Genomic DNA, 13652 nt, shown 5'->3' with positions numbered 1-13652 from the left:
GCAGGTATAAGTTTGTCTACCAGAACAGTGATCAAACTTAGCATCACCCAGCCAACTTAATCCCAGTCTCATGATAGCCGCACAGGTACTTGCAGCAGAACAACATGTCACATATGTAACACACTACGAAGTCTGCACATCACCCTGACCGCCCCTTGTCCCTTCCTTCAACTCTCTATCCTCTCGCTTCGCTCTTGCCTTCACCCGAACTGGTGAAGAGTCCTCACTTGACTTGCGTTTACCAGACTTTTCCGCGTCCCCCTTCCGTAGAGACTGGTCGGTGTCTAACCGGGGCTTTTTATCTGGACCTCTTCCACCCGGCGCCTTGCCTTTCCTCTTCCCCCCCTCGTCTTCCTCTTCACTGGATGGTTCCATGGCATCAAGTTCAGCATCAAGTTCAGCATCTCTAGCCCGCCGCTCTGCCTCGATCTGCTCAAAGTTATCGTGCACGTAGTCCTCCAGATCTCCCAAAAGTGTCTAGTGCATCGACGCGTTTCTTCGCATTACCGCTAGCCATGATGATGTCCTTCATCACCTTGCCTTCATACCTCGCCACCCCGGCGTGGTAGCTTATAACCTTGCCGGTTAGGTTCTTTTCACGGGCGACATACAATCTGTGCCCCGGGAACACTTGGCGGATGAGTTTGGCGATGAAGTAGAAAGTGTTGTACTCTGCGGCTGTGATAGGCATGTGTGCTGATTTTGATTTCGTGAGATCTTTGTCGACTATTGAGAAAGGGTGGGCGTGTGAGTGCAAAGTGATTGGCATGCGAGTGCGCAGATATATATAAGTACAACAGAACACGTTTGTTTACCTAGTCAGCTACTAGAATCCGCGAGACTGTACCTAGAGCGTAGTATTAAGAGAAACCAAAAGCCATAGATAAGAATATCTTCATTCCTCAAATGACTAGACGTAAACTCCATTCCTATGCAACAAACGCCATGCTATGCAACACTGAAATGTACATATCAACATAACCAACATGCCTTCGTATCCGTTATATTCGCCATATCTTCACGTTCCCCAATCATCCCATTCGCCGTTTTTCCGCGGCCGTTCCCGACTTGTGCTTTTCTTCGCTTTTGGTGCTGGGTCTAAGAACCCATCTGGTATATCATTCCAGTTTTGCGTCCCTTTCGGGGGTGCGGATACGGTCTGCGCTTTTCGTGCTTTTCGTTGGTCTACCGCTTGCTCGTCGCTGGAGACTTCGTAATCGTCGTCTTCGTCTTCGGATATGTAATTGTATTGGTCGAACTTCCTCCTGTCGATATTTTGGAGCGGTACGTCCCCGTCTGCGTACATGCCGCGTTCTCGTCCTAGTATTTGGTCGGCTTTGTTCGGACTTCTTCGTCCGTCGATGGGGCCTTTGGCGATGCCGTTCGAGGGGGTGAGGTATTGGGTCGGCTCGCCTTGACGAGTAGGTGCTGGCCACTCTGGTCGTCTTGTGGCTCGCGGTGCAGGCTGGTTGTATTGGCCGGGCATCCACCCATCCGGTCCGCGGGTGGGACGTCTGAATTCTGCCTCAGTAGGAGTATCAACACCCCAGCCGGCAGCGCGCTCACGCTGCTTTTGTATTTGCTCTTCCCTTTCTCTTTCACGCTTTATCCGTTCCCGAGCTGCCAGCCACTTCGGACTGGGCTCCCACGACCATCCGTCTCCAGTTGTTGTTACCAGTGGCACGAACCACTTCAACGGCGAAGGCCCGAAGACATGCCCAATGTTGCGTTTCCAGCCCAAATCAAATGCGTTCGGTAGCATCTCGTTGTCGCGCTCGTCGAGGTAGCTGTCGTAGCGGTCTTGGTTCTGCTGGCGTTCTCGGTATTCGTAGGATTGATAGTGTGGGTGGGAGTAGCCGTTCGCGTGGCCTGGGACGGGAGAACGCGATGCGGATCGCGAAGGCTGCTCACCCTCTTCGGGTCTGGTCACTCCTGGGAGAGCGTTCGCATGGATCTCGCGTAATTGGTCGCCAACGCTCAATCGCCCGTTTGCTTGCGCCTCGACATAGTTCCGGTCGTTGAGCTGGTGCTTCATCGTGCTTCGGAGTGGTGAGAGGTAGCGCGTCTTCTCCAAGCTCTCGATCGTGGTCTGACCCCTGACTGTAAGCCACAGATGCCATGCAGTGAAGCCTGTAATGACAATCCCGATAATGCCAGACAGCACGGCGAGCAAGACGTAGTTGACAGGCATGAACGACTCCGTGTATTGTCCGTCACTCAGGATCTCGCTCCAGACCCAGGTCGCAGATGTCGCGAAACACACCCAGCAGAAGAAGGAGAGATATGTCAGGAACAGGACGAAGGCTTTGTAGTTGCGCAAGCCAACGCAAGTCGCGAGCCACGGGCAGTGGTGGTCCATCTTCAAGACGCAGCGCTTGCATGTGGAGCAGTGGTGGGAGCGGTCGGGCTTCTTGGACTGGCACTTGTTGCAGAAGCGCAGTTCACCGGTCGATGCCTTGACTGTGAAGGACGTGTACTGCATCTCTCCTCCTTCTTGCGACGGCAGGTGGCTGTAGCCATTCTTGATATTGAGCGGCGATCCGGGGTCGGTGAATACGGCGGTCGTGTAGCTCCAGTTGAGCATGAGATAGAGGAAGACGCCGAGGGCAGACGAGAACTTTCCTATGCGACGTGTCAGTAGTCGCGTCCAGGTATTTGTTCAAAGTGGTCTCATTGGACATGGACAGATATGCATTGGATGTATTGTACAGAGGGAGACGCACCCGTCCAGACATTCTTCGAGGGGACAAAGCCGATGCCAGCCTGCACCCACACGGCCCACGACGTCAGGCCGTAGACGAAGAGCAGCGGGAAGTAGGTGACGGCGGTGCAGCAGTAGCGCTCCACCTTCCTGGCCCAGCCGCGGCGGCGCATGGTTCGCGAGGGGGAAGTCGGGGGAGAGGGCGAGCCCAGCGTGGCCATGTCTATGGGCTGGCTGAGTGGGCGGGCATGTGGTGCGGTGGGTTGCGAGGGGGTGTTTGTGCCTGGGGTCACCCCGTGGACGGCGCAGATCGAGGACGGGCGGCCTGGAGAAGGGGAGGCTGCGGAGGACAAGCAGCCGGCGCACGACTAGTTTCAGGGTGCAGCGGCGCACAGCATGACACAAACTAGCAAGCAGCGGACTTGGGGGTTGGAATAGGTAATGTAGTGCTGCAGAAACAAGTCGCGCAGGGTCACGGGGTGTCGTCGTTCAATTCGTCGTCTACTCGTGTCTAGTCGTAGTCATCAATGGTCGTCGTAGTCAATGTTGTAAGCGTCGGCGTCGTAATCGGTGGTTGAGTGAGGCGCATGATAGCGTGTCCCGGAGTACGCAGCGGCGCGCCTTGCTCACATCGACTCGGCACGCCGACCACGTGACGCCGTTGTTGGGACCGCCAACGCGGACACGGTACGTATGCATGTCATAAAACAAAAAGTCAGCCGCAAGGCCCAAGCACGTCCGGACAGGTGGCAGGTCAGACGCGCCTTTCAATCTTGGATGACTTCCACTTTTGGAGGCGCCTGGGTGCTGTCGCCCGTTTCAACTGCGCCGTCGCACACTCAGCCTGCGACGGCCGCGTCCTCTACAAGCTATATCCACCCGGGCGAGCGTAAAATAACGGCAATCCCGGGTGCATGCGCGATAATCTAAGGTAGCCTGATACAGTGGTTACAAGACGCAATGTCGGTGCCACACCCCGGCATGCTCCCGTATTGCTCCCGCCGCAACCTGCGACATTTAGACATGGCCCTCGCCCAGCGCGATCTGCTTCGGTCCTGCCACACAACGTCCTAATGCCTACTTTGTTCTTGCGATAGCGTGCCCCCACCTCCTCGACTTCGCGGACATGTCTAGCAACTCTCCTTCAACAGCAACAACTTTTGGCCCATTACCTTAGCTAGACATGCTTGCCTCCAGGAAGCGGCCCACGCCGCTGCTGCTGCTCTTCGTCCTCGTCCTCATCGGAATATGGTACCACAGCAGAGACACTGACCGCATATACCTGCAATGGATGTCCTCGATTGAGTCGCGCCCTGCAAAGATACCCTCCAACAAAACCCTAGGCTTCGGCGCCGTCGTAGTCGTGTCCAAGGATGGCTCCTCGCGCCGCAAGCCGCTGCTCCAAGCTGCCAATGTCACCGACATCGACCTTACCATCCCGACCCAGCCAGAATGGACTGAGGGCGACGTCCAGCGCTTCATCAACGGTCAGGAAAAGGCGCAGAAGGGATCGATACTAGCGTGGTTAGGGCACCACAACGCGCTGCGCTGGTAAGTTATATCGACGCCGGCATGCCACCCGTCTTGGCATGCATACAGCCACATCGAGCAGCTGCTGATTCGCTATGATTTAGGTTCCTAGATTCAGGCCTCGAGACGGCTCTCATTCTCGAAGACGACGTCGATTGGGACATCCGCCTGCGCAGCGTCCAGATACCCCTTGCGGCAAGCGCTGCCCGCCAGCTCCTTCCTCCACCACGCGCTCAACACCCGGGCGTCAACGCCGCCAGCAACCACACACAATACTGGGGCGACCAAGATGCCTGGGATCTGCTCTATCTCGGTCATTGCGGTGACTACTTTGATATTGTCACCGAGGACGGCCCAAAGACCGACCGCCAGTCCTTCAACCTGAGCGCTATGCCACACATCCTATGGCAAGACCCTACGCTTCCATCGTGGATTAACCTACACCCATTTACACAAGACCTATTCCGCCTTTTGGGCATGCCCGAGAAAACGCGCGTCATGCACCGAGCCAAGTTCCCTCTATGCTCCTTCGGATACGCCGTCACACGCCGCGCCGCCGAACGTCTCCTCAACGATCTCGCTCCGCCGAAACTGAAGAAGTCAGGCGCCCGCGCATTCGACGTCGCCCTTCTTCACGCCTGCAACAAGGGAGAGAACACGCCATCTCCCACACCGGAGTGGCAGAAAGCCAACCCTCGAAGTCGAAGCAAATACCCGAGCCCAGGACTACGGTGCTGGACACTGAACTCTGAGCTATTCCATCACATGCCTGGTAAAAGCGAGATTGATTCAATTGGAGAGAAACTTGGCGAGGAACACAGCCTGCCGCCAGTGGACCTGGCAGCCCAAGCGCAGGTCGTATACCGAAACGAGACCACAAACATCGACTGCGGATTCTGGAACGGAGCCTTCGCATTCGACGAGGACGATACCGAACGGCTGCATTTCCTGCAAGAAAAAGTCGGGAGGCAAGGCAACTGCCTTAAAGAAGGCAAAGACCGAGACGAGATCACATACCCGCCTCAAAAAGCGATGACGTGAGAATCCCTTAGCACAACATTGCATGTCACCTTCCATGTACATATTAGATTTCACGACGAGCACATCTTAACAGGATACCCGGCGTTATAGACACCACGGGATTTACGGGCGTTTAGCAGGAGCATCAACTAGGATTTCATCGGCGACATGAAGCCTCAGGACAAGGCGCAACATGATCTTTCTGGATTTTCTTCTCTACACTTCTTAGGGCACTATACCATAGCGGCGATTTCATCTACCAAGGCGTATGTATGCGAGGGCATGGTTTGGAGACCGCCTTTTTGTCACAGTTTACGATAGCAACTATCGACGTTACTTTGAGCGCTTCATGAAACAAAGTTACATTGTCTTTTCTCATGCTTCTTTGCCTAGTGACGTACACATATGCACCCCTCAGAACTCCAATACATCGACCACAAAAAGTATCACCGCTCATTCGGTACACGGCAGCACAACACCACTGATCGCAATACTAATCTTCTCCACTTCCAACATGTGGGGCCGTACTCAACCACCGCGCAATCACCGACGTCACAGCGAAACCACAAGGTCTCACCACCAGCACGATAAGTGATCATCGCCAAACTCCCCGAAAACCAGGAAAACTTTTCCCCATCATTCACCTCTTCTTCACCGTAAAGTAAGCACGGCAAATCCCACATCACCCACCCATCTCCAACACGTTGAGTTGCTCAGTCCACGTCGGCGTACCTGTCGATCATGTCCAGCTCGTTTCGGACAGTAGACAAAGCAAGCCTTATCCTAGTACGGAAGTGACATGTAGATCCTTGCCCGCGTTTTGGGACAGCGAATGTGTAGGTGTGTCTGGGCGTGAAACAAGCTTTATTAGGGCCGATGGCCACGTGTGAGTGATAGGGGAGGGAGATTTGAGGGGAGTTTGTTCACGCGTGAACGCGTTGAGGTCGGAGGGGGCGTGAGGCTTGGGCGTTGAGGGTACGAGAGAGGATGAAGAGGGTGTTGATGTTGATGCTGCGGATGGTTGGCGAGCGATGGCTAGGAGAGAGGTCGCGTTTGTGTGGGGTCCCGGGTTCGGTTTCGTTGGAGTTTGGATGCCTTGCTGGGCGTGATGACTCGGTTCCCTGGTTGCATGCGGTTCCTTGCGTTTACTCTCCATCGGTGGAGTCTGTCGCAGTTCTTGTATTCCCGTCATCTTTCCTCCAGGTACTCGATCTCGGCCTCTTCACTTGGGAAATCTAACTCATCGCGCAGCATCGTTTCCACGGTGCTATTCCAGCAATCGCAGTTTTCTTGTCGAGTTTGGATTTCTCCACTCGTCGAGGAAATCTCGTATGGAATGGAATCCTTCTGCTCGCGCCCTCCGTAGTGCGCGCTCGGCATTGTTATTAAACTGTGCCAGCATATTTGCTCCATCCTTACCGCGCCACTTATTGTGATGCTTACTGCCAAGCAAAAACCGTCTTCCGTTTACGAGAATGGTACTTGGGAGTTCACCCTCACTGCCGGAGACGGCAGCGATGGCTGCACGCATGTACTCATTTGACCACTCTGGATATGAGCGTTGTGCTGAGTCTGGGATTGAGTGTGACGCCGGGGACGGCGTGCCTGCAAGTCGTAGTGGCATGGTGGTATTACTTGGGCCGTATGTGCTAGACTCTGCGGCCATTGGCGACGAGACTTGATAGCCCTCTGATAGTTGCAGGTTTGGGCCCACAACATCACCAGTCGTAGGAGGTTCTTCGTCGAGTCCTTGACTATGTTCTAGTCCTTCACTCGGATTGGGTTGGTCGTTATTTCCAATCGGCAGTGGTGTAGAAATGACGATGTCTCTGCGAGTTTGGGGCTGGTGTGCAGGACGAAATTCTGTTTGTCCTCTCAGCGAAGCGCGGCAACCGAGGGCGCTGTGTACTTACGAGATTCTAACCGATCAATCGTCGTCTGACGTCTCCTGTATTTCGCCTTTGCTAATCTTTTCTCTGAGATCGCGATCTTACGAACTGTGACGTTGGCGACGCCCTCATGCTTTTCCAAGCACTTGAAGATATGATCATATTCATGCCCTTTCACGTATTTTCGAACACCCCATAGAGCCAGAGATCTTTCATATTGTGACTTGCTTTGTATGGATCAGCAAGGTACATCTTTATGTACGTGCGTATGGCCTTACTCACCTTCTCTTGAAGCCGCCCCTGGTCATGAGACGTATCACCTCAGGTAGCGACTTGCCTTCATCAACGTATAGCTTATCAATGGCAGGTCTTTGCCTCTCCCATTCGGCCACTTCTTTAGCAGATCTTTTGGTCATTTTCCGTCAGATTGATCAACGTGCAACAGTTGTTACACGCTGAAGAATGGGATTGCGAGATGTCTCGTCGTAATGGGTGGAGCTGTGGTTTGCGCAGACAGTGAAAGACACATGCCAAACCAGAGGCTAGGTGGAGAGATGTCAGAGGCGTCGTGTCGCTGCGCTTTTGAGACGCATCTAGTAGTGTGACATCAAGGCGGGTATTAAGATCAGATCTCGAGATCCTCGCAAGGTAGACAGCGCAAAGGCGTTTGCGAAAGGAAGCAAGGCGGCCGGTGTAGGCCTTGATTAGCCACTTCCGAAATCGTTGATCAACCAAGGCCTTATACCGCAACCCAGCTGCAAGGGCTGCACATCTGCAGTTCCTAGTTCCTGGTGATTGGAGCATGCCACAATCTCTGATGACGCCTAACGGCCAGGCTGCTGGTCTTACACAGCCCCGACCGGGTCGGCTAGATTACGACGTCGCCAAGCGACTCGATGCCGTCGATCTGATAGGCCAGTTCCGAAATCTCCCATGCAGGAATTGCAGTGCCTCGACCCCGTATTTACCAGGGTTTTTGCGCCTTCGCAGAAATGATTCGTCGCTACCAGAATCTCTGTTGATCCCGCGAATATGGTAGGCCCATCCCAAAATCTTGCTGCAACGCAAGCGACGATGTGCGGATCGTTGAGACATCAAGAGAGACGTGCAAATCAGCGCCCAAGTGGATGTCTTCGAGCTTCTCGTGAACGTCTGTGTCAACATGGAATTTGGGATGGATTGGCCGTTGCCAGAACCGTCGTTGAAGAAAGCAGATAGTACATAGTATATATGAAGTCCTCGCTCGTTGCCATACTCATGATCAAGCTGCTGCTGCAGTAAAGCATTCATCGACAGCGAGCGGTTTATCGTTTCGATATCCAAATACCGATCCTGGAAATCATGGCACTCGACACCCAGAGCGTTGTTGCTATTATCGCCCTCTTTGTCGCATGCCCGCCAACTCTTTGGGTTCTCTACAAACTTGACGTACGACGCCGAAGTCGACCGAACCGCGGTAGGTACATGTCCGCTCTTACGATACCCATCAGTACCCTAATGTCGTGTAGGGATGAGCACTCTCCTTCCAACGCACACGCCCTCTCGAGATGTACAGATAGAGAGACAGGACATCTTGCTTCAGCACCAGCGTTCGCACACGTGGTCGCCACATACGACCATTATGCTCGAAGACATGGCGTCTGCATACCATCATGAGTCGAGAGGTAGATTGACAAACCTCCGGGTGCCCAAACACAAGACTGACAGTACGTAGATAGGAGTTTCTAGTCCAGCTCGAAGCATCTCGAAGAGAGTCAAGCATTCGCTTCCTGTCTCCAAGCTACGACCCGAGATGCGAACGAACGGGGTTATCAGAAGCGAATGCAGATCGTCAACACAGCAGAGGTCGCGGAGGTCGTCGAGGTTGTCGAGGTCGCGGATGGCGTGGCGATCGTGGAGGTCAGTTTGTACGTAGAAAACTCAAGGAGTGCGCGCTATCTGCGTTCGAAGATGAGTCGAAAGGTCGTGCGATACAGTAAGGCAGATATGGGTGACAAACACCCGTAGTCTTCCAATATCTAGGCTGCACGGTGCACGCGCGTATCGTACTCTCTCTGTGTCTCGCTCAGGTACATTCCAAAGTTCTTTCCAGGCGTGACCTTGACCACACTCAGGACTCAGCGGGCCGCCGTCTAACAACGGACGGCTTGAGAACCCTCTGATACCGCGCTAGATCAAAACACCCATCTTCAAGCTCCTTACTGTCCGGATCACCAGCCCAACAGAATGTGCGACACTTCTCAAGCACTGTTTTGTCGTCATCCAAAGTCGCCTCGCACCAAGTCCAGATGTAAGCATTGGTCTCGTACTCCTGCAAACGCTTGAAGTGGTCTTCCTTCTCTACTTTCCACACCACGCCTGACACTTTCTCATCACCATCACCAAGTACGAGCGCTGGATATATACTCCACATTTTGACTTTGAAGCCGGAAATCGTTGCAGGCCGTGTGACAGGGAGTTCTGGGAGGCTCAGGACCGCTTGTAGGACTTCCGGGTCCATGAGTGAGCCATACAGGAACATGTAGCATGGACTAAAGGGTTGGTCAGGTGGTAATAGGGCATTCGTAGTGCGATCATGCTTTGATTGAGATGGTGGCGCAGATACTTTCAGGTTCATGGCCTTTGAGGCGGGCTTTGGGGCAGGTGGAAGAGGAGGTGGGGTTGGAGCAGGCATGGTAGCAGTATCTATAGCACTGTCGCGTTCGTGAGAATCCAAATTATCGTCACAGAAAGATGAGTTACGGGCTGTGTGGCATTCAGCGCGTCGAAGAAGGCTGCAGCCTACGATGTAGCGTCCAGCGTGCACAGCCTCGGGCATCGTCGGCCCCCGGGCCTGTGCCGGGCCCAGCTGCCCCCGCGGCGCAACAACAATAGAACGCTATCGCTTCCTCTGAACAACAATCCTCACTCCCTGCGTCCCCGGCTTCGCGCGCGGAACAAAGCTATCAAGGTACAGGTCAACAGCATCGCGCCCAGTCTCAAACAGCGCGCACTCAAACCGGCGAAAGAAACTCGCAATGCCAATGTACAAATCCGCGTATGCAAGCTGCATGCCCACACAGCTTCTTGTTCCACGTCCAAACGCAATCAGGTATTTTGTTAGCGCCTTTCCATCTGGCGCCTTTGCATCGTTTGCCCAACGCTCCGGTATGAACGCGAAAGGGTCGGGGAAAATACTTGGATCATGAGAGGCGGTGTAATGGTCCATGCTCACGATAGTGCCCACAGGGAGCTGGTAGTCTACTTCGGGGGTGTGGTAGACCATGGGTGTTGGTGAGAGGCGAGGGATGCGCTGAGGAGTGCCGTAGCCGAATCGCAGGGCTTCGTTGACCACGCCAGTCAAGTACGGCAACTGCATCAATGCGTCAAGGTGCGGGATGTGGTTTGGATCTGGAATCGCTGCGTCGAGTTCAGCGCACAACTTGGCCAGCGTCACAGGATTGGCGAGTAGGTGGTACGAGCATGTCGACAGCGTGTACATTGTTGTTTCGATGCCCGCGCCGATGACGGAGATGGCTTCGTGCTGCAGGCGTTTGGTGGAGAGTTCGCTAGGCGGGAGATCGGACTCGAGGAGAGCTGTGAAAAGAGATGGGATGGCCATCGTCTTCTCTCCAGAGGCGTGTACGGCTTTGGCGTGCTGGATTTGCGTCTCCATTTCTTTGTTGAAGGTCAAGACGGAGCGCATTGGAGGCGAGAGCAGCACGACGAGCCAGTCTGGGAGCAGCTTCAGGGATCTGATCATCCATGGGAATTGCGTGATGAAGTGAACAGGGTCGAGGAGATCAACCCTGGAGCGTGTTAGTCATCCTGCTTGTGTGATTTGACTCAAGGTGGCATACATGGCGTCAGAGAATTGGGCGCGAAAGTCTGGGTTCAGGATGAAGTCATACGGCTTCTCGAGACAGTATCCGACGACGATATCCGAGGTGAAGGCGCCCCACATATTATTCAGGTTCATCGTCTTCCCGTTGGGGACGAATTCGGAATCGATGCGATTGCAGAGACGATCCATATGACTCTGGACGTGAGGCGAGTACTGAGTAATCTTACGTTTAGAGAAGAAGGGGTTGAGCGCGCTACGACGCAGACGATGAAGACTGTGCTCAGCAGTAGCAAATGAGGACATCTCATTGTTGAAGCGGTGCTCGAGATGCTTGAGCTTGTCCGAGTGGCGAGAGTGCGCATACAGGGTATCGTAGAAGGTGGGATCTTGGATGTGTACTTCGTTTGGACTAACACGCACGATAGGCCCTGCAACGAAGCGGTGAGCAAAAAGTATTTGCTTCCTAGACCATGTAGACATACCGTATTTCTCATGCCATTTCTGGTATTCCCACATGAATTGACCACCAGGCGCCTTGAAGCACTCATAGTACGTTTCGACCCATTGCGTCAACGCAGCAAGCCTAGGACCTGGAACGCTCCGCAGAGGGTGGAAGTAGAGACGATAGATGGAGACGTAAAGTACGTATAGCGTGAGGAACACGCTAGACACAAGTCCGATCCGCCCGTAGGTCGAGGACACAAGGTTGTGGAAGAGTTGATTCATGACAGGATTCTGAGGTTCTCAACCGCAGCCCGTTTGCGTAGACATATTGTATCAAAGCTTTCGAGCTGTACGAACGTGTACCTGAAGCTGCAGAGTGCTGACTTGAAGCATGCCTGGCAGATTCACTGCGTTTGGTGGTTGCTGAGTAGGTGAAGATGACCACGCAAAGTCATTGCAGTCGGATCATCATGAGACGAGCACGAACACAAGAATGTAATACACGGACCGCAATCTTACAGGATGCTGACCTTGCATTAGTGTGATGGGTCGCGGGTGACGGCGCTACAGCCAATTAGGAGCCATCAAAATAATCATAAATGTAAACATCAAGCTGTGCCACGCTCGTGCACGCTGCTTAGAAATGACAGCTCGGTGCCTTCCTGCTAGACAAGGCTGCAGGTGACCGTGCAGTGTCACGTGGCTGCTCAACTCAGGGAGTAACAGCCATGGAGCTGAACCATGATATTGGCCGGCTCGCGCTATAACCGACTGCATCTAACTGCAACCTACATACCATTCTCACCATACCCGCTGCACCTCCGACAACATGCCTGGAAAGACGTATCTCATCACGGGAGCTAACCGCGGTACGTGCCTTTGACCTACTTGGGACTGCTAAACTGATTTGACTGGATATGCAGGCATCGGCCGCGGTATGTTCGACCATTATGTCGCACAGCCAAACAACACCCTCATCGCTGCCGTGCGCGATCCTGCCGGTGCTCAAGCCCTGCTCAGTGTTTCCAAAGGCGAGAACACCAAAGTCCTCATCGTCAAGATTGACTCGGCGTCCAAGACAGACCCATACGAGGCCGTGAAGGGCATCGACAAGATCGACGTCGTCATCTCAGCTGCTGGTATTGCGCCGCTCAACACGGTCGCCGATGTGCCACTCGAGGAGTTCGAAAACGCCCTCCAGGTCAATGCCATCTCTGTCATGATACTGTACAAGGCGACCCTGCCCTTGCTCAAGAAGTCAGACTCGGCCCGCTTCGCCTTCATCAGCGCTGCTGGCGGCAGTATCAACAACATGCCTGAGTTTCCCTACCCCAATATCAGCTATACCGGCTCCAAGGCGCTCGCCAACGTCATGGTCCGCAAGATGGGTATGGAAAACGCGTGGCTGATAACGCTGTGCATTCATCCTGGGTAAGATATCCCCAAGCTTGTTGTGTGATGCCGAAGTTGACATGTCGTGTGAATAGCCTCGTCCAAACAGACATGGGCAACATGGGCGCACGCGCTTTCGGTCTGGAGAAGGCACCGCTCACTCTCGAGGACAGCAGCAAGAACACTGCGCACATTGTGAGTTTGATAACTTCTTTACAACGGTGTCTGTCGTTAACGGGGCTCTAGGTCGACAATGCCACCAAGAAGGAGCATTCTGAGCAATTCTTCAACGAGACCATTGACCGCCGCTACCCTTGGTGAGACGGGATATTTGATGGTGGAGGGAGGATCATGTCTGGACGATATGAGAATGGGCATATCAGACTGTGCGATGTGGAATTGGACTTGCAGATTGCAGATCAGTATTGTAGTTGGCATATCGAGATAAATCATTTGCACCTGACGCGCTGTGAGGAAAGTTGCAGACACCGGTTAGTTTGAGGTTCTTTAACACGTTGCGATCGTGAAAGCTTGCTGTGAAACAACTCTGAGGTTGAGGTTGGAGACGTGTACGACAAAGAGTCCAAGTAGTCGGGGAAGAAGTACGAATGCAACGAGTGGTGTTGAGGTTGTCATCGTGAGACGCAAGGCGAGCGGGGCCGAAGTGTTGGAGTTCTTGGCATAGGCCGCCTCTGATGCGACACTAGGTTCACTTAGGCTGAAGATCAGGAGCTTGATTCATGACGTCACGTGTCGAGTGTGAGCCTCGGCTTCTCTGTCTTTCGCGCTCGAGCCCAAGGGGTCTTTTCGCGAGGGTACTTTGATTTTGTACATTGGGGGGGAGATATTCGGT

General features: G+C 53.7%; 6 protein-coding genes across 6 annotated transcripts; 3 read left to right on the top strand and 3 right to left on the bottom strand.

The window, feature by feature from the left end:
- Positions 1-123: 123 nt before the first annotated feature.
- On the bottom strand, positions 124-691 carry J4E90_010723 (uncharacterized protein; the record flags this gene model as incomplete). Its single annotated transcript, XM_051440235.1, has 2 exons — positions 124-477; positions 536-691. 2 exons carry the CDS (start codon positions 689-691, stop codon positions 124-126), a joined length of 510 nt encoding a protein of 169 aa, XP_051285879.1.
- A 327-nt stretch (positions 692-1018) lies between these two features.
- Positions 1019-2922, bottom strand: J4E90_010722 (uncharacterized protein; the record flags this gene model as incomplete). Its single annotated transcript, XM_051440234.1, has 2 exons — positions 1019-2622; positions 2724-2922. The coding sequence occupies 2 exons, from the start codon at positions 2920-2922 to the stop codon at positions 1019-1021; spliced, it is 1803 nt and encodes a 600-aa protein (XP_051285878.1).
- A 962-nt stretch (positions 2923-3884) lies between these two features.
- On the top strand, positions 3885-5272 carry J4E90_010721 (uncharacterized protein; the record flags this gene model as incomplete). The annotated part of the gene is made up of 2 exons (XM_051440233.1): positions 3885-4252; positions 4336-5272. 2 exons carry the CDS (start codon positions 3885-3887, stop codon positions 5270-5272), a joined length of 1305 nt encoding a protein of 434 aa, XP_051285877.1.
- Positions 5273-8792: 3520 nt separating this feature from the next.
- J4E90_010720 (uncharacterized protein) lies at positions 8793-9147 on the top strand (the record flags this gene model as incomplete). The annotated part of the gene is made up of 2 exons (XM_051440232.1): positions 8793-8804; positions 8869-9147. The coding sequence occupies 2 exons, from the start codon at positions 8793-8795 to the stop codon at positions 9145-9147; spliced, it is 291 nt and encodes a 96-aa protein (XP_051285876.1).
- An 871-nt stretch (positions 9148-10018) lies between these two features.
- Positions 10019-11689, bottom strand: J4E90_010719 (uncharacterized protein; the record flags this gene model as incomplete). Its single annotated transcript, XM_051440231.1, has 2 exons — positions 10019-10928; positions 10980-11689. The coding sequence occupies 2 exons, from the start codon at positions 11687-11689 to the stop codon at positions 10019-10021; spliced, it is 1620 nt and encodes a 539-aa protein (XP_051285875.1).
- A 547-nt stretch (positions 11690-12236) lies between these two features.
- On the top strand, positions 12237-13120 carry J4E90_010718 (putative secondary metabolism biosynthetic enzyme; the record flags this gene model as incomplete). Its single annotated transcript, XM_051440230.1, has 4 exons — positions 12237-12276; positions 12331-12838; positions 12895-12994; positions 13046-13120. The coding sequence occupies 4 exons, from the start codon at positions 12237-12239 to the stop codon at positions 13118-13120; spliced, it is 723 nt and encodes a 240-aa protein (XP_051285874.1).
- Between the last annotated feature and the right edge of the window lie 532 nt (positions 13121-13652).

This window comes from Alternaria incomplexa (genome assembly GCF_024043165.1).
Source record: "Alternaria incomplexa strain BMP 0042 chromosome Unknown scaffold_26, whole genome shotgun sequence".
Classification (NCBI taxonomy): Eukaryota; Fungi; Ascomycota; class Dothideomycetes; order Pleosporales; family Pleosporaceae; genus Alternaria; species Alternaria incomplexa.
This window is presented reverse-complemented; position numbering and strand designations above follow the sequence as displayed.